Source organism: Perognathus longimembris, chromosome 15 (genome assembly GCF_023159225.1).
Source record: "Perognathus longimembris pacificus isolate PPM17 chromosome 15, ASM2315922v1, whole genome shotgun sequence".
NCBI lineage: Eukaryota > Metazoa > Chordata > Mammalia > Rodentia > Heteromyidae > Perognathus > Perognathus longimembris.
Window position 1 is genome coordinate 39,060,287 of NC_063175.1, and position 18,429 is coordinate 39,078,715.

Here is an 18,429-nt window from a genome sequence, read left to right on the forward strand (position 1 = left end):
AAAGAGGCAGGCTTGACAAAAGACACATTCTTGGGCACAACTCTGAAGGGGCCTAGTCAGCACAGCTATGATTGGACCTAGGAATCTGCATTTTAATAAACAATGCAGGCCAATTTATTTTGTTTTCAAAGATGAATGTTTAAATTTGCTAACAGAGAAAATATGGTTGAAATGTAACTGAAATTTAACACGCTATACAATAAACAATAATGAAGATCAAAGTTTTTAAAGACTATCTTAGACATCCTTGTACATCTCCAATGTTGCATTTGAGTCAAGACTCAAATGTTTTATGCCATGTTTGCCTCATATCCTAATTTTGTCTCTGGCATATCAGGTCATCTTCTCTGTCCATCAAACCATTTGCAAACAAACACTTAGATCTGTCTATGGAACACATACATACACACATGAACAACACATCTGCAGAGATTCTGACAGGTTGACCACCCCTCTAGGATCAGAGCTGAACAGAGATGGACTGAGGTGGAATTAGGTGTCTGTATGGCCCTTCCTTCTTTTTTTTTTTTTTTGTTCAGTCCTGGGCCTTGGACTCAGGGCCTGAGCACTGTCCCTGGCTTCTTTTTGCTCAAGGCTAGCACTCTGCCACTTGAGCCACAGCGCCACTTCTGGCCGTTTTCTGTATATGTGGTGCTGGGGAATCGAACCCAGGGCCTCATGTATACGAGGCAAGCTCTCTTGCCACTAGGCCATATCCCCAGCCCCGCTTCTTGGGGACTGCATTGAACCTTGTCTCTCCCTTCTAAGAAAAGGGAAGAATCAGGGGATTGCTGTCACTGTGACCATCATTGGTCCATGTCAGTTTTCATGCAGATGGATCTTCCACTGTACTTTGAATGATGGTTCTGGGTTGAATTATGATTCTTATCACGAATATATATATATATATAATATATATATATATATAGAGAGAGAGAGAGAAACAGAGAGAGAGAGAGAAAGAGAGAGATCTTAATCCTCAGTACCTCAGCATATGACTGTGTTTGGAAATAGGCCTTGTAATAAGTAAGTAAGGTAAAATGACATCATATGGTGAGCCCTAGCCTGTTATAACTGGTGTTCTTATAAAAGAAGAGATTAGGATACAGACACTCATATGCGCAGAAGGAAGATGATGTAAGGGTGCAAGTCAAGAAAAGAGATCTCAGGAAAACAAAGCAAAACTACCCTACCAACACCTTGATCTTGGACCCTAGCTTTGAGAGCTATATGAAAATAAATTTCTGGGAGCTAGATGCAGTATCTCACTTCTGTAATCTTAGCTACTCATGAGGTTGGAAGGGTCAGAGTTCAATGCTAAAAAAAAGTTCATAAGACCTCAGGTCAACCAGTAAGAAGTTGGGCACGGTGAATATGTCTGTCATCCAGCTATGCAGGAAACATAAATAGAAGAATCAGTGTATGTCAGCTTAGAAAAAGAGGAATATCTTATTTTAAATATAAAAGCAAAAGTTATCTGGGGGCATAGTTCAGATGGTAGAGAGTCTGCCTGGCCAGTCTGAGGCCAGTAAATAGTAAACAAATTTCTTCAACTAAGCCACAATATCAATATTAGAGTATTGTGGACACCCCAGTAAGCTAATGTGTTGTCCTAGGACTATGGAAGGGGTTGGTGTCTGCAGAATAGGGTAGATCACACCACCTTCAGTGAGTTGGGCCAGGTAACTGGAGGGCACTGGGAGACTGAGCTGTGGGAGGTGACAATTTCATGAGACCCACAGCAACAGTCTAGAAGTACAGAGGAGGTCAGGAAGATGTCCTCCTCCCTCCTTACCCCACAGTTTATGATGAAGGAAACAGGATTCTGGAGGGAGAGTTGTGCATCAATCAAGGCAAAGACAGAAGAGATAAGAAAAAAACATTTGAAATTAGTACAGGTTTAGGCAAGTCATAGCAGAGCATCACAAGGCCCAATAGCTATACCCTTATGAACACATAAGATGTTGCTAAGTGAAATGAACTCCATGTTATGGAAACAATTGTTATATCACAGTTGTAACTATTTTCAACGTCCTATGTGTATCTGTAGCTTCTATTAATGATGATGTTCTTGTATCACCTTCCTGTGGTTGTACCTACACAATCTATGTAATCTTATCTAAGTATATTGGAAACCGTGTATACTCGTATTGGAAGTAGAAAATTGAAAGGGAATACCAAATTTGAGAGACACAGGGTAAAAAAAGACAAAAAACTACAAAAGCAATGCTTGCAAAACTGTTTGGTGTAAGAGAACTGAACACCTCCATGGGGGGGAGGGAAAGAGTGAGGAGGGAGGGGGTATGAGGGACAAGGTAACAAACAGTACAAGAAATGTATCCAATGCCTAACGTATGAAACTGTAACTTCTCTGTACATCCATTTGATAATAAAAATTTGAAAAGAAAAAAAAAGAAAAAACATTTGAGGCATTCTAAGTAAAAAAAAAAAGGCAAATTTCTCTTAGGAAAAAACTCATGAAGAAACGACACATGAAATAAAAGATTTAAAACAAGCCAATTTTATATTTTTTTCTGTTTTTTTCTTTTTCTTTCTTTTTTTCAAACCAAGACTAGGGGTAGGGGAACAAGTATAGAAACAGAAGCAAAATTTTGGGAGCTGCAGAGAAGCTGGAAAAGTGACTTGTGTGCTATCACAGTGGTTCTCAAAGTGTGGGCCCCCCCAAGCAATTCGTTAGACAAGCATATTCTTGCGGTACACTATAGAACTACTGAATCCATAACTACAGTGGGACCCAGAAGTTTGCTTTAACAAGCCCTCCAAATGACAAAGCAGCCTGAAGTTTGAGAACATTTAATGTAGCAGACCAGAGAAAGTTGGTCCAGAGCTTTCAGCTATAAAATTTTGAGAAGCAACCCACAGAAGAGTTTAGGAAAGACAGAGAGCAGAATCATGAGTATTAACAAGAAACATATAGAAAGCAATTCAGTTCCAAGGACCTGTTTCCAGTTCTTTGTATGTGTATGCTCAATTCTGGCAAACTACATGGATAGATTAGGTAATAGTAGATGAATTTCTGCCTTGATGGGCCACATATCACAAAAAGCTCCAATTAGATGGGTGAGTGGGTGGGTGAAAAGGGTCATGCAGTGTTGTCATATTTACAGATAGATGATAGCTTTGTTTCCAAAGCAAGTATCATTGACTATAAAAAGATAGAGCCATAAAAAGGTAGACTATAAAAAGGATAAGCTAGACTATTAAAAGACAGACACAAAGCCATGAAGCAAAAGGTCTATTTAAGTTCTTGTTGTTGCTAATAGTTTCATCATGTCAAATAACTTCCTAAGTTCTTCACCAGGCTATCAAATACATGAGAGAGAGACAGACAGACAGACAGACAGACAGACAGACAGACAAAAAAACTGGGGTTTGACACAAAGAAAAGAACCAACAGCCCCCTCAAAAAGTGGGCTAAAGACTTAAAAAGAGGCTTCTCTAATGAGGAAATAAGAATGGCCAAGAGACATAGGAAAAAGTGCACTACATCACTGGCCATAAAAGAAATGCAAATCAGAGACTTCTCTGATGAGGAAATGAGAATGGCCAGGAGACATATGAAAAAATGCTCTACATCACTGGCCATAAAAGAAATGCAAATCAAAACAACATTGAGATTCGATCTCACCCCAGTAAGAATGTCATATATCAAGAAAACTAACAATAACAATTGTTGGAGGGGATGTGGCCAAAAGGGAACCCTACTTCATTGTTGGTGGCTATACCCTTATGAACACCTAAGATGATGCTAAGTGAAATGAACTCCATGTTATGGAGACAATTGTTATATCACAGTTGTAACTACTTTCAATGTCCCAGGTGTATCTGTAGCTTCTATTATTGATGATGTTCTTGTATCACCTTCCTGTGGTTGTACCTACACTATCTCTGTAATCTTATCTGAGTATATTGGAAACTGTGTATACTGGTATTGGAACTAGGAAATTGAAAGGGAATACCAAAATTGAGAGACACAGGGTAAAAAAAGACAAACAACTACAAAAGCAATGCTTGCAAAACTGATTGGTGTAAGTGAACTGAACACCTCGGGGGGGAAAGGGTAAGGGGGAGGAGGAGAGGGGTATGAGGGACAAGGTAACAAACAGTACAAGAAATGTATCCAATGCCTAACGTATGAAACTGTAACCTCTCTGTACATCAGTTTGATAATAAAAATTTGGGGAAAAAAAGAAATGCAAATCAAAACAACATTGAGATTCCATCTCACCCCAGTAAGAATGTCCTATATCAAGAAAACTAACAATAATAAATGTTGGAGGGGATGTGGCCAAAAGGGAACCCTACTTCATTGTTGGTGGGAATGTAAATTCAGCCACTCTGGCAAGCAGTATGGAGCTTCCTAAGAAGGCTAAACATAAAGCTCCCCTATGACCCAGCATCTACCCAAAAGACCACAAACAAGAACACACTAAAGCCACCAGCACAACAATGTTCATCTCAGCACAATTTGTCATAGCTAGAATATGGAACCAACCCAGATGCCCCTCAGTAGAAGAATGGATCAGGAAAATGTAGTACATATACACAATGGAATTTTATGCCTCTATCAGAAAGAATGACATTGCCCCATTTGTAAGGAAATGGAAGGACTTGGAAAAAATTATACTAAGTGAAGTGAGCCAGACCCAAAGAAACATGGACTCCATGGTCTCCTTCATAGGGAATAATTAGCACAGATTTAGGCTAATCACAGCAGAGGATCACAAGAGCCTAACAGCTATGCCCCTATGAATGCATAAGATAATACTAAGTGAAATGAACTCCATGTTATGGAAACGAGTGTTATATCACTGTTGTAATTACTTTCAACATGCCATGTGAAACCGTAGTTTCTATTGTTGATGATCCTCTTGTATCCCCTTCCTGTGGTTGTACCTGCACTATCACTATATCTTATCAGTACATTGGAAATTGTATATACTGGTATTAGAACTAGGAAAGTGAAAGGGAATACCAAAATCAAGAGACACAGGATAAAAAAAACAAAAAACTACAAAAGCAATACTTGCAAAACTGTTTGGTGTAAACCAACTGAACAACCCATGGGGGGAGAGAGAATGAGGGAGGAGGTAACAAACAGTACAATAAATGTATCCAATGCCTAACATATGAAACTGTAATCTCTCTGTATATCACCTTGACAATAAATAAGAAAAAAAAAACTGGGGTTTGAACTGAGAGCCTTGCCATGCTCAACTTGTTTGCTCAACTGGTGCTCTACCATGCCTCCAGTCCAAATGCAAATATTCTTCAGTAGTATGCTTAAGAATGAAGATGAATCATAAAATAGGGTAAGCATGATGCTGATTTCAAGCTAACCTAGTTAAACTGACAGACCAGATGGTCTTATTTTAGGTATTAGCTATTTGGGAGTGTGTGTGTGTGTGTATGTGTGTGTGTGTGTGTGTGTGTGTGTGTGTGTGTGCATGTATGTATGTTGTGTGAATTTGAGTATATCTCCAAACAAACCGTTTTAACAAATACATATAAAACTTCTACTCTGAAAACAGAGTTCTAATTAGAATGAAGATAATCTGTGAATGATACAGTTGAAATATTTAGTAGGGTTACAGGACATGGGGGACCTCATTTGCCATATCTTCTTAACCTTTCATGACTCTTGCAATATTATTTTATTATTAAAAAAAATTAAGAGGGCTGGGGATATGGCCTAGTGGCAAGAGTGCCTGCCTCGGATACACGAGGCCCTAGGTTCGATTCCCCAGCACCACATATACAGAAAACGGCCAGAAGTGGCGCTGTGGCTCAAGTGGCAGAGTGCTAGCCTTGAGCGGGAAGAAGCCAGGGACAGTGCTCAGGCCCTGAGTCCAAGGCCCAGGATTGGCAAAAAAAAAAAAAAAAAAAAAAAAAAAAAAAAAAAAAAATTAAGGACTGCCACAAGGATAACAAATGGATTCATTATTTTAAATTCCAGTTTTAGTATCTGTTGCAGTGCTGTATTGGGGGCTGCAAGATCATTTCAGATTCATTGAGTGAGAATGCTGTGATTGTTGAGTAATGTCTGCTATGGGAAAAGAATGGAACGTTTACCAGTACTCTACCAGTACTTTACCAGTACTCTAATGTAGAGGCAGAGTCATTTCCTTTTTGCTTTTGGAAGTGAGTTCTGGACTCCAGATACAAAGTTTAATCCCTACTGGACTTAAATAGAGATAGAAGACTCACTAGATAGTAGTAAAATGTGGCTACAATAATTCAATTCAGTCTTTCTTTTGAGAAAATACTTTCCAAATTCCATAATTTGAATTGGGTAAGAAGATTCTTCTCATTCCTTCATGGCCACATGGAACACCCATCAGTGCCCCTCCCGCCATGCCACACCTGTCATGGTAGAGTTTTAGTATTATATGCCCTGAAGATGACTACCTCAATCTAGTCTTGAGGCTGTGGTCTTCTAAATACTGTGGCATTCAGAGATACTGCTGGTGCCCAGTAGACAAACTATCAGCTTGTGGGTGAGAATCCCACTGGCACATCAAGCTGGAGCTCCACTGTCTCCCCCAAGATGGAGAGCCAGTCAGTACTTACTGCTCATTATCCTCCGCACTGTTGGACCCTCTGCAGTCATTTCCCTCACAATCTCATTATCATCCTCATTGGCATCCAGCCAGCGATTGCAATTGAAGTTATATTTGTCCTTGTTCAGGGTATTCATCAGTGTCATCTAAAATGAAGTCCTGAGGTGAGTAGGTGGGTTGTACCAGAGATTCTCATCTGTGCTCTGGAGTCCCCATTCTGCTATCATCTTGGTAGGACAAAGTCCATCTGCTAGAGATAATCCTTGTGGTAGGTAGAGGGCCAGATTAATATTTCTCTCCCTAGTCCCAGATAGATTTACACTTGCCTAGCATCCAGGTAACTGGACAAAATACAAGTCCCATGGGTTCTTGAACGTTCTCTGTCTACTTTGGAAGGCCTTTTCTTATCTTTCCCCATCCTTAAGTACCTGTTACCTATATCCACCCTAGGTAGGTAGGTAGATAGATAGATAGATAGATAGATAGATAGATAGATAGATAGATAGATAGATAGATAGATAACAGAGCCATGAAAAGGGACACTACTGTCTTTTCCCCCACCTCCCCCACCAACGTGCATCTCACCCTTTCTAAATGCCATCCAGAGCCAGGATTCCTTCTATCATGCCATGCCCGAATCTTATAAAATCTGCCAAGATCTGGGAGCTCAATCTATAAGGGGGAAAAAAGAAGGCCAAATGGCCCAATGCAGAAAATACATTTACAGAAGCAGGCGCGTGCTGCTTTGGGATGTTTCCTCAGAGTGAGGATAGGCTTGCACTGAGCCATCCTCACAACGCTCTTGCTTCTCATGTTTCTGGTAACCAGCAGCACACAGAGCCAAGACAGCCATGTGGAACAAGGGTTCAGTCTGGGATGGTGAAAGTGAACAAAAATAACTGACCCACAGTGGGATGCAACCTAAAGAAGATCTTCCAAGCAATAAATTTCCAGGAACAAAATATATATGGCAGCCCTACAAATGAGCGCAGGCCCAAAGCCCCAGGACTCTGCTGGGCACTGAAACAGACAAAAAGATCAATACAGCAGTCATGCCCTTTCCCCGGGGGCTCAAGTCTGGCAGGAAGACAAATACATAAAGAGCAATGAACTTGGTGGTAGAATAGAGGCACTGATGGGCTGCTCTAAGAAGACAGCAACAAATTGCAAATTATTCCTTCCTAAAGGTCAAAGCAGCACTTCTAGAAGTAGGGGAGCCCTGCTCTAGTTATATACATACTGGAAAGTTTGAAAGCCAAATTTCCTTTCAAATGCTGTAAAACTAATACTTTCTGTTAAAATTGGTCCTTGTTCTCTAATGCACAGACTGGGCAGTCTAACATTAACTGTGTTTAGGAACTCTGTTCTCTTGATTCCTACGTCACCCCTTTCCTAGATGTCCCAAATCATTTCACACTGCTTCTTTCTACAGGCTTGAGACTGGTCAGTTGGTTTCAGATGAAGGGCTAAATCTAAAATATTTCTCTTTCAATGGAGTGCTGGTGGCTCACACTTGTAATCCTAACTATTCAGAATATCTGAGGATTAAGGTTCGAAGCCAGCCCAGGAAGAAAAGTCTATGAGACTCTTCTCCAGTTAACCAGCAAAAACCTGGAAGTTGAGCTGTGACTCAAGTGGTAGAACACCAGCCTTGAGGAAAAAAAAAAAAAAGCTATGCAAGATTGCAAGATCCTGAGTTCAAGCCCCAATGCTGACATACTTACCAAAAAAATTGTATTCTTTTCAATACATTGCCTATAAATGATCAAATTGTTCCTTCTTTTACAGGGTCCTGAAGTCTCTGTTTTACCTTGTCATCTTCCAATGTGGTCCAAAATCTGGCTTAGGAAACCTGGAATTCCCATGGCAAATATCTCCCACAGGCTCATTTTCGCCTACCTTTCCCACCCCTACTGCATTTCTCTCCTACCTTAAACTTCTCGATGATGCCTGGTTTGAACCACTTGTTGTTGGGATTCAGAAGAATCTCATCCGTCCGCCCCTTCTGCCCATAAATCTGGATAAAGACGGGTGAGTTGGTGCCAGCTTTCTTCAGGTCAGTCGTCCAGACCCACAGCGACCAAGGAAATTCTATGAGGCAAGGTCAAGTTGCACCATAAACTCCATATGAAGACAATTTCAAGTTATCAAGAGGAGAAAATTTAAAAAATGATCAGGACTGAAGGGCAAGTTATACACACATATGTCCTACTCTCAGAATCCTATTAGAACCAGCGCTAATCTGAAAGCTAAGGGCTCCTTACTATTAAAACTAGGGTGTCTCCTCTGGCTTTTTCTATACATGTGGTGCCAAGGAATCTAACCCAGGGCTTCATATATGCAAGGCAAGCACTCTACTGCTAGGCCATATTCCCAGCCCTAAAACTAGGATGTCTCAATGGTCTTCTTAATGGCTAAAATGTATTAGCATGGTTTCCAAGGGGAAGATTTGACTCTCTCCACACCATGTCTGGTATGTTCAGGATACACTGTGGTAAAACACTCAGTTTAGCCCCTTATCCATAAGAATAGCATCCTCAATTTAGGGGTCATGGGAGTAAACCATGGTGCCGGGTGTGCAAATGAATATGGTACTAAACACACTGGAGGGCCCTTTCTCATTTTGTTCTAGAGGAGAATTGAGAAGTAGGACTCCCTCAAAGCTCTTACCCCATGATCTGATATCCTGGCCTCTGCTGCCCTATCTGAGAAGCCCCCAGATCTGGTCTCCTACACTCACTTTTCTTTTTTTTTTTTTTGGGGGGGGGGCCAGTCCTAGGCCTTGGACTCAGGGCCTGAGCACTGTCCCTGGCTTCTTCCCGCTCAAGGCTAGCACTCTGCCACTTGAGCCACCGCGCCACTTCTGGCCGTTTTCTGTATATGTGGTGCTGGGGAATCGAACCTAGGGCCTCGTGTATCCGAGGCAGGCACTCTTGCCACTAGGCTATATCCCCAGCCCCTACACTCACTTTTCAGCTGCTTCTTCCTGAGAGACACCATCTCATAGAGCTGCCTCTCAATCAGCCCATCTGCTTTCTTCTCATCCAGCCAGTTGCTGCAGGGGAAGGTCTGCTGGATGCCAGTGAAGGGGCACAGGATTACCACCTGGGAGGGCAGACCACAAGCCTCAGGTCCTGTATCCAGTTCCTCGGGGGAACCTGCTCACAATGCTCATCAGTCTCCTCAGTCACGTGTGAATAAATGTGTGGGCTAGAACCCCAAGAAATGCCCCTTCTATTACCTAGCTCTTTAAATGATAATCAAGCAATACCTCCTCCAAGAGATCTTTCAAAGTAGATGCCATCCATCCTCCAACTTACTAGCTCAAATCTCAAAGCTTTTCCTCTACATACAGCATTCTCATTGAGTACCAAAGACAAATAAAAGATCTTCAGAGCATGGAGAGAGAAAAGATAGATAATGGCAATTAAACTAATAGAGGCCAGAAGATACTGGAGGTGAAGGGGTAAGGAAGAATTCATCTATATCCTAAAATTATCTTTCCAGAATGAGAATGAAATATAAACATATTCCAAAAGAACAAAAAAGAGTTTGCCAACAGTTCCCCTTTATCAAAGGAACTTCCAAAGGATTTACTTCAGGAAGAAATTAACACCAGAAATAAAGCCTGAAGTATAGAAGCAGCTAGCTAACCAGCAAACTCATAAGTAGATCTAAACAATAGTGACTCTATAAAACAATGTATAATGTGGGCTGGGATGTAGCTCAGTGGCGAAGCACTTGCCTAGCAAGTACAATGTCTTGGGTTCTATCCCCAGTACCAAAAAAAGACAAAAAAAAAAACAAACACAAAACAATGTATAATGTGTGAAGTTAGAAATAACTCAAAATGGAGGTAACAAACTAGGTTAAAAAAAATCATATGACTTAGGTACATAATGGTTGTTATTAGAAAATTTTAAGGCCCTGTATTTCCAAAGAGAAGAGTTAGAGATACTGATTGAATTTAGGCTTTTCTGCATTAAGCATATAGTGCAAAATCACCATAAAAGAATGCCATGATCTGAATGCTCTCCCCTCAAAAATCATGTTAAAATTTAACCCTGTGAGATATTAAGAAAGTGGAAATTTGATTCAGCTATGATGTTTGGAGGTGGGACCTTTTAGAGATAGTTAAGTTAAAGGAGGACATAAGAGTGGAGCCCTACTCCAACAGGACTGTGGCTTTATAAGAGGAAGAGGGAAAATCTGAGCTAGAACCTTCCATTTCATCAAATGACGTCCCTGCAGTGTCATGAACCAATAAGAAGGCCCTCACCAGATGCCCAGTCTTAGACTTTTAAGAGCTAAATAAATCTCTTATTTTCGCTAATTACCAATCTGTAACAACATAAACCATTCTAAGGTTGAGGGAAAATAAAATGGGGAAAAATCATCAATTGAAAAGAAATAGTAACAGCAAAAGATAGGAAAAAAAACAGGACAAATATATCAGTAATTCCAATAAGTGGACTAAATTTGCTGCTTAATGTATAGATTACATCAGATTGGTAATAGTAAAGACTGAATTCACTACCTAATAATATAGCCTCAAACCACACCAAGCAAAAGTTATTAGTTCACACAAAAACATTTCATTACCTGCCAAATGTAGTGGTTCATATCTGCAATCTCAGCACTCAGGAGGCAGAGGTAGGATTGTGAGTTTGAGACCTGGGCTATATAGTGAGTTCCAGGATAGCGTCATATGGGAGACCCTGTCCCAAGGAAGGAAGGGAAAGAAAGAAGGAAGGGAGGGAAGGAAGGAAGGAAGGAAGGGAGGGAAGGAAGGAAGGAAGGAAGGAAGGAAGGAAGGAAGGAAGGAAGGAAGGGAGGGAGGGAGGGAGGGAGGGAGGGAGAGAAGGGAAGGAGGGAGGGAGGGAAGGAGGAAGGAAGGAAGGAAGGAAGGAAGGAAGGAAGGAAGGAAGGGAGGGAGGGAGGGAGGGAGGGAGGGAGGGAGGGAAGGAGGGAGGAAGGGAGGGAGGGAGGAAGGAAGGAAGGAAGGGAGGGAGGAAGGAAGGAAGGAAGGAAGGAAGGGAGGAAGGGAGGGAGGGAGGGAGGGAGGGAGGGAGGGAGGGCAGTAGGAAGGAAGAGAGGGAGGGAGGGAGGGAGGGAAGAAGGAAGGAAGGAAGAGAGGGAGGGAGGGAGGGAGGGAGGAAGAAGAGGAAGAAGGAGGGAGGGAGAGAAGGGAAGGAGGGAGGGAGGGAAGGAGGAAGGAAGGAAGGAAGGAAGGGAGGGAGGGAGGGAGGGAGGGAGGGAGGAAGGGAGGGAGGGAGGGAGGGAAGGAGGGAAGTAGGAAGGAAGAGAGGGAGGGAGGGAGGGAGGGAGGGAAGAAGGAAGGGAGGGAGGGAGGGAGAGAGGGAGGGAGGAAGAAGAGGAAGAAGGAGGGAGGGAGAGAAGGGAAGGAGGGAGGGAGGGAAGGAGGAGGGAAGGAAGGAAGGAAGGAAGGAAGGAAGGAAGGAAGGAAGGAAGGAAGGAAGGAAGGAAGGAAGGGAGGGAGGGAGGGAGGGAGGGAGGAAGGAGAGGGAGAGAGGGAGAGAGGAAGGGAGGGAGGAAGGAAGGAAGGAAGGGGAGGAAGAGGGAGGGAGGGAGGGAAGGGAAGGAGGGAGGAAGGGAGGGAGGGAGGGAGGGAGGGAGGGAGGGAGGAAGGAGAGGGAGAGAGGGAGAGAGGAAGGGAGGGAGGAAGGAAGGAAGGGGAGGAAGAGGGAGGGAGGAGGGAGGGAGGGAGGGAAGGGAAGGAGGGAGGAAGGGGAGGGAGAGAGGGAAAGAGGAAGGGAGGGAGGAAGGAAGGAAGGAAGGAAGGAAGGAAGGAAGGAAGGAAGGAAGGAAGGAAGGAAGGAAGGAAGGAAGGGAGGGAGGGAGGGAGGGAGAGAGGGAGAGAGGAAGGGAGGGAGGAAAGAAGGAAGGGGAGGAAGAGGGAGGGAGGGAGGGAAGGGAAGGAGGGAGGAAGGGAGGGAGGGAGGGAGGAAGGAAGGAAGGAAGGGAGGGAGGAAGGAAGGAAGGAAGGAAGGGAGGGAGGGAGGGAGGGAGGGAAGGAGGGAAGTAGGAAGGAAGAGAGGGAGGGAGGGAGGGAGGGAAGAAGGAAGGAAGAGAGGGAGGGAGGGAGGAAGGAAGGGGAGGAAGAGGGAGGGAGGGAGGGAGGGAGGGAGGGAGGGAGGGAAGGGAAGGTGGGAGGCAGGGAGGGAGGAAGGAAGGAAGGGAGGGAGGGAGGGAGGGAAGGAGGAAGGAAGGGGAGGGAGAGAGGGAGAGAGGAAGTGAGGGAGGAAGGAAGGAAGGAAGGAAGGGAGGATGGAAGGAAGGAAGGAAGGAAGGAAGGAAGGAAGGAAGGAAGGAAGGAAGGAAGGGAGGGAGGAAGGGAGGAAGGAAGGAAGGAAGGAGAGGGAGAGGGAGGAAGAAGGAAGGAAGGAAGGAAAGAGGGAAGAAGGAAGGAAGGAAGGAAGGAAGGCAGCTACAAAAGTATAAAACTCTAATACATTTTACTAGTGAACTTTATTAAACAAAATCAAAATTTTATGTCCAACTCTTTGTCCTTACACAAAAATTAAACATGCATTGTAAAATAAACATCAACAATTAAAATGATATCATACAGATTGTTTTCTAAATGAAATTATATTAAATTAATGCCTCACAAAAGCTGATTTTTAAAATGAAAGAGTAATTCTGGGATTAAAACCAATTAAGAACTAAAATGGTTGGAAAATAATATAGAATGTTTTGGCAGTCATAATTCTGAAAGCGCAAAAGTAACTTGCTGAATGACCTAGAATATCTATCCTGAGAAGCCCTTGTCTGTATGGGCAAAGATAAAGTTGCAAACTTTTTTATTTTAATTTTTTTTTTGCCAGTCCTGGGGCTTGGACTCAGGGCCTGAGCACTGTCCCTGGCTTCTTTTTGCTCAAGGCAAGCACTCTGCCACTTGAGCCACAGAGCCACTTTTGGCCATTTTCTATATATGTAGTGCTGGGGAATTGAACCCAGGGCTTCATATATAGGAGGCAAGCACTCTACCACTAGGTCATATTCCCAGTTGCTCATGAAAAAATTTTGAATTATGGGGTTATTTCTTGGGGTTTGAATTATGATACCATAAAAAGTTTGCAGCTTGGGCTGGGAATATGGCCTAGTAGTAGAATGCTTGCCTTGAATACATGAAGCCCTGGGTTCAATTCCTTAATACCACATATATAGAATAATCCAGAAGTGGCACTTTGACTTAAGGGCTGGAGTGCTAGCTTTGAGCAAAAAGAACCCAGGGATAGTGCTCAGGCCCTAAGTTCAAGCCTCAGGACTGGCAAAAAAAAAATATTTTTTCATGGCATCATAGTAAAAAAACAAACAAGAAATAACCCCAAAATATCCATCAATGGAAGAATGGCCACATACATGAACTACTCTACAACAGGGAAATGGGTGAGCTATGGCTTCTGCTATCATTTAGATGAATCTCTGATGTATAACAATGAATGACAACTACCAATTAAAGACAAGACAGAGTTGAAAGGGGAGACATTGACCAAGATGTATTGCATTCATCAACTGCTTTGTTGACCAGCAAAAAAGAAAAGAAAAGAAAAGAAAAAGATTAGATAGACAAAATTCATAATAGCATCTTCCCTTGAGGGGAGAGAATGAATCAGCCAGTAAGGTACCAAATCTTGAGAGAGAAAAAAAAGCCAAGGGCATAAGGCCCTGAGTTCATACATCAGTATGAGCCAAAATAAAAACCAGTATTGATATGTTTTTATTACCTCTATTATTATATTTTTATTTTCTTTAAATATATAACTATTCTTTAAATACAACATGCTATAATATATGTCTATAAGCATATGTAGTTAAAATGTGTATGTTTTAAATTTACATCTTAACTAAGGGTTTTATAAACTGAGGTAAAACACTGAACCAGGAAGCAAGTAATTACAGCCTCCAAGTAATCACCTTTGGATTGGCCACCCTGCTTTCATTCCTGACCACCAGGATGGGTAAGCATGTTATACCCAAAATGCCTGATGAAAAAGAGTGCTCATGTGCTCTGGAATTGTTTCTAAAGGAAGTAGAAGTAGGAGTCAGGTTAAAACTTGTACTCAAAGGTTAAACAAGAGAAGGGTTGAGTCAGGGGAAGTTCTCCTGTAGTTACTTCTTACCTTCTCACAGTACCAGCCTCTGTTGACGCCCACATTGCCATGGCCAATGGACACCCGACTGAGGGGGCTGAGGAGGACAGCCCGCTCAATGTGGAAGATATCAGTACGACCTCGGTCGAACACGCCTCCTTCCAAGAAGATCTTCCCACTGTTCTTATTCCCTCTGGCTCCATACATAACCAAGTAGATTTTGGATTTGGTCCCAGCTCCCCGGATATCCCCCGTGAAGACAGTGACAATATAGGTGATCGCTGTTGTAGAAACAGGGGGAGAAGAGGATGGAAAGTGAGTTGCATTGTGATCTTTCCCCTTCTCCCACCTCTTCCACATACTTTTGCTTCCCCTCAAGTCCTCCTCCCTCAGACCATAGCCAATGTCACTCGCAACTTCATCTTTCAGTGTATGTGTCAGTGTACCTGAGTCAGAGAATAAAGCACTTCTATTACTACAGGAAAATAAGAGGAGGAACTTGGGTAAGAATAGTAGTTATTATCAATGTTAATTACCATGTGTGCATCATTAATCGCTGCCAGATGAATTCTGTTAGGTCTAATCCAATTATAATAGTCAACTCCATTAATGGAGATTTATCCATTTAGCTTGTTCCTTATTTGATAATTGTGGAATGTAACTTTTTACAGAAGAATTATGTCTTTCTTCCTTAACACCTGATTGGTGGGTGTGGAAAGACTGAAGGAAAGAGAGGACCTTGTAGGTTGGACTATGTTAAATTTGGGTCTGTTAGAAAGCATAGTAATGACTTAGAATTCTGGGAAAGAGACCGTAAAGAGGAGTGGCAGATTTAACCCCTAAATGGGGCAAAGTAGGAGAAAACACCAAAGGTAAATATTCAGATCAGAAATTCTGCAGGCCTGCGTTCATTTATTCTGTCCTGGAATCTAAGGCAATTGATACTTTAAGCTTTATGAATTTCCTTTGCCTATTCCTTACTCTACCTTACTCTATGCCCTCAACTATGACTCCACAGAAATAAATATCCCAAGCTTATCTGGGAGGCAAGACATAGGAGATAAATGAAGCCAAATTGTGAATCAATTTGCATGGATGCATTATTCATTCATGCATTCACACTTTCCTTAGTTCAGCAAACATCTACGTAATGCCAAGCTTTGGGGAGTATATGAAGACAAAAAGGGAAGGCGCTGCTCTAAGAAACGGAGTCTCAAGCTTTCCTTTTCCAAAGCACTTGGAAGGGTGGCTTTCTCACACCAGACATACTTCCACAGCCTGGATGAGGAGAAAATCTCACCTGCTGTCATCTCTCCTCTTCCTCCATTACTGAGAGACAGTAATCTTAACACAGTCAATTGGATCATAGCAAAGCTGTTCCATTGAAGATTTTGAAAACTCCTGTTGCAATGAATTGTGACACCTCACAATAAGCAAGCTGTGCCAAGGTGCCCCGAACTTAGGATGGAAAGTGGTGAAGCAGAAGGGCTTTAACTGTCTTGAACAATAGCCAGAGAGGCTGTCCAGGATACAAGGAGCAAGGAAAGGAGAAATCACCCAGTCTTGGTAGGTCATGGAGTGTCCAGGAGAAGTAACTGGAAGCAGGAAGAAAAGAAAATGCATCAGGAGATGAGATTTTAAACAGGTTCTCAGGACAAAAGGAGAGAAAAGTGTGAGGAAAGCTGGGACAGTAGGGAAAAGAGGGAAGTGTGTTCACGTGGTGGGGGGAGAATGACAGGTGTTGAGGACCAGAAAGAGCAAAGTATGTAGACAAGGCTGGGGAACGGCTGTGGAAGTAGAGGTGTTAGAAGACATCGGATGAACTGGAGCTAAATAGTGGAGAGAACGGCATGTTATACTACAGAACTTGAATTTATTTCTAGGCAGGGGTGAGCTGTAAAAGTTTCAGTGACAGGGAATGTTCTCAGATGTGTACAACAACATATGTGGGTTTTCTGGAACATCCATCACCAACTTAAGACAGACTGGGAGTTGGAGGTTTTCTGTGGAATTTGTGGGCAGGCAGATCAAATACAGAATCTGTTGTTTGTAAGCTGTGTGACTATGGACGGGTTTCTGCTACATATCTCAATTTCCTCACCTGATAAATGGGGAAAGTACAGTGCCTGCATTGTAAGTGGTCACGAGGACTGCAGGAAATGAGGCAGGTCAGAAGTTAACACTCTGGCTTCCTCTTGTGAAGGGCTTCTTTTGCCTAAACAGTGTCACTCAGGGCCATTGCTCTGGATGCTTTTGTATCAACAGGGTCTTAAGCCCAGAGGGCCTGATCCTTTCCTGAACAGCAGGAATGTTGTCTGGAGGTCTGCCAGGCTCCTGCTCAGCCTACCCATGTCACAGATGGGAGCACTGACCTTCAGGCTGAAAGTGAACTATTAGGCCAGGAGACCTCCCCTTTCTCAGTCCTACCTGAGGTTTCAGCTCCGCCCACTAAGATATCCCTTTGGATTTTGCCATCATCTTCATCCAAAGCCAGCCAACGGTTAAGGGGGAAGTCATATTTCCTTTTGTTCCCAATATCTTCAATGACAATCTAGGAAGAAGAAGAAAGAACGGAGCATGCTTGAGTGTCATCTAGAGTACGCCTGGCTATCTATGCAATTCCTCTGGTTATTGGAGTGTCCTCCAGTAATACACTTTCTCTGTCCTCCTGGCCCAAGGAGAGCTGTTCACAGGACCCAGCTGTTTCCAGGCAAAGCTCACAGGTGAATCCAGGGATGGCTCTCAATTACCCCTTTGGCTTGAACTCCTGAACCCTGGCTCCCTCCAATGCTGCAGGGCATTTCTGAAAACAGGAGCAAGAAATATGGCCCTGCATATGTGAAAATGGAACCACGTGACCTGAGGAGATAGATGGGTAGGGTTGGGAGAGATGGGAAGAACCATGGAAGGAGTAACATGGATCGAGATACATTGTACTTACAAAGTGACGTGTTGAATTACAACCTCTTTGTACAACTACTTAAAGGTAATAAAGAAACAAACAAAAGAATGTACCTCTGGAAGACTGGGATGCAAGAACTGAAAGCCCGAGAAGCAGAGTCCAGGCAAGAGGAATTGCAAGTCCTAAATGAGACATAGGTCAGGAAAGGTCAGCCAGAGGCAGAATGGTGAATAGAAATGGTCAGCTATAAAACCTATAAAGATTCCTGTCTGAACTAAATTGGTGATGCTGAGATTAAGTATGTCTTCTAGAATATGTCCAAGAGCTAAGGAGTCGCTGAAAATGGGCTAGGGAAAGGCAACTATAAAACAAGGCTGGAAGGAAAGGAGCATCCTTTGTGATGAATAATGGAAGGATATATGATGTTGCTTATTGGTGTGTGAGAGACAGAGACTGAGTGACAGAGTGACAGAGAGGCAGATAGACAGAATGAGAGAAGCAGTGACCTAATGTGAAGCAAGAGCCACTCACACCTGGAGTCATTCTTCACCTGTTGATAAGCCCACCAGCAAGACTGTCCTTCCAAGAGGTAAGAGGCAAACTGGGAATGAGGAGCTGAGCCCCTGCAGATGAGACATGCCACAGAAAGAGGTTGTCCACGGCAGAGCCAGCTCTATATTGTATGGTGGCAGGCACATATCAGTATCACACGGCAAGACCAGCCAGTAAGAAGGTCAGAAAGGACAAAATATTCCCAAAGAAACAAGGGGGTAGGGGGAGAAAAAGATGATGCCAAACAGAAGCCATTTCTTTCTTCTTCCTTCCAGGT

At 42.9% G+C, this 18,429-nt stretch overlaps 1 protein-coding gene across 3 annotated transcripts in view; it reads right to left on the bottom strand.

Moving 5' to 3' along the window:
* Positions 1 to 18,429, bottom strand: part of Loxhd1 (lipoxygenase homology PLAT domains 1) — a 134,286-nt gene that overhangs the window by 82,948 nt on the left and 32,909 nt on the right. For all 3 annotated transcript variants that reach the window (XM_048363360.1, XM_048363359.1, XM_048363358.1), the window contains exons 7-12: positions 17,126 to 17,249; positions 14,729 to 14,979; positions 9,551 to 9,686; positions 8,512 to 8,672; positions 7,167 to 7,253; positions 6,592 to 6,727 (exon numbers count right to left, since the gene is read on the bottom strand). In XM_048363360.1, coding sequence (XP_048219317.1) covers positions 6,592 to 6,727; positions 7,167 to 7,253; positions 8,512 to 8,672; positions 9,551 to 9,686; positions 14,729 to 14,979; positions 17,126 to 17,249 — 895 coding nt within the window. The remainder of the gene's footprint in view (positions 1 to 6,591; positions 6,728 to 7,166; positions 7,254 to 8,511; positions 8,673 to 9,550; positions 9,687 to 14,728; positions 14,980 to 17,125; positions 17,250 to 18,429) is intronic.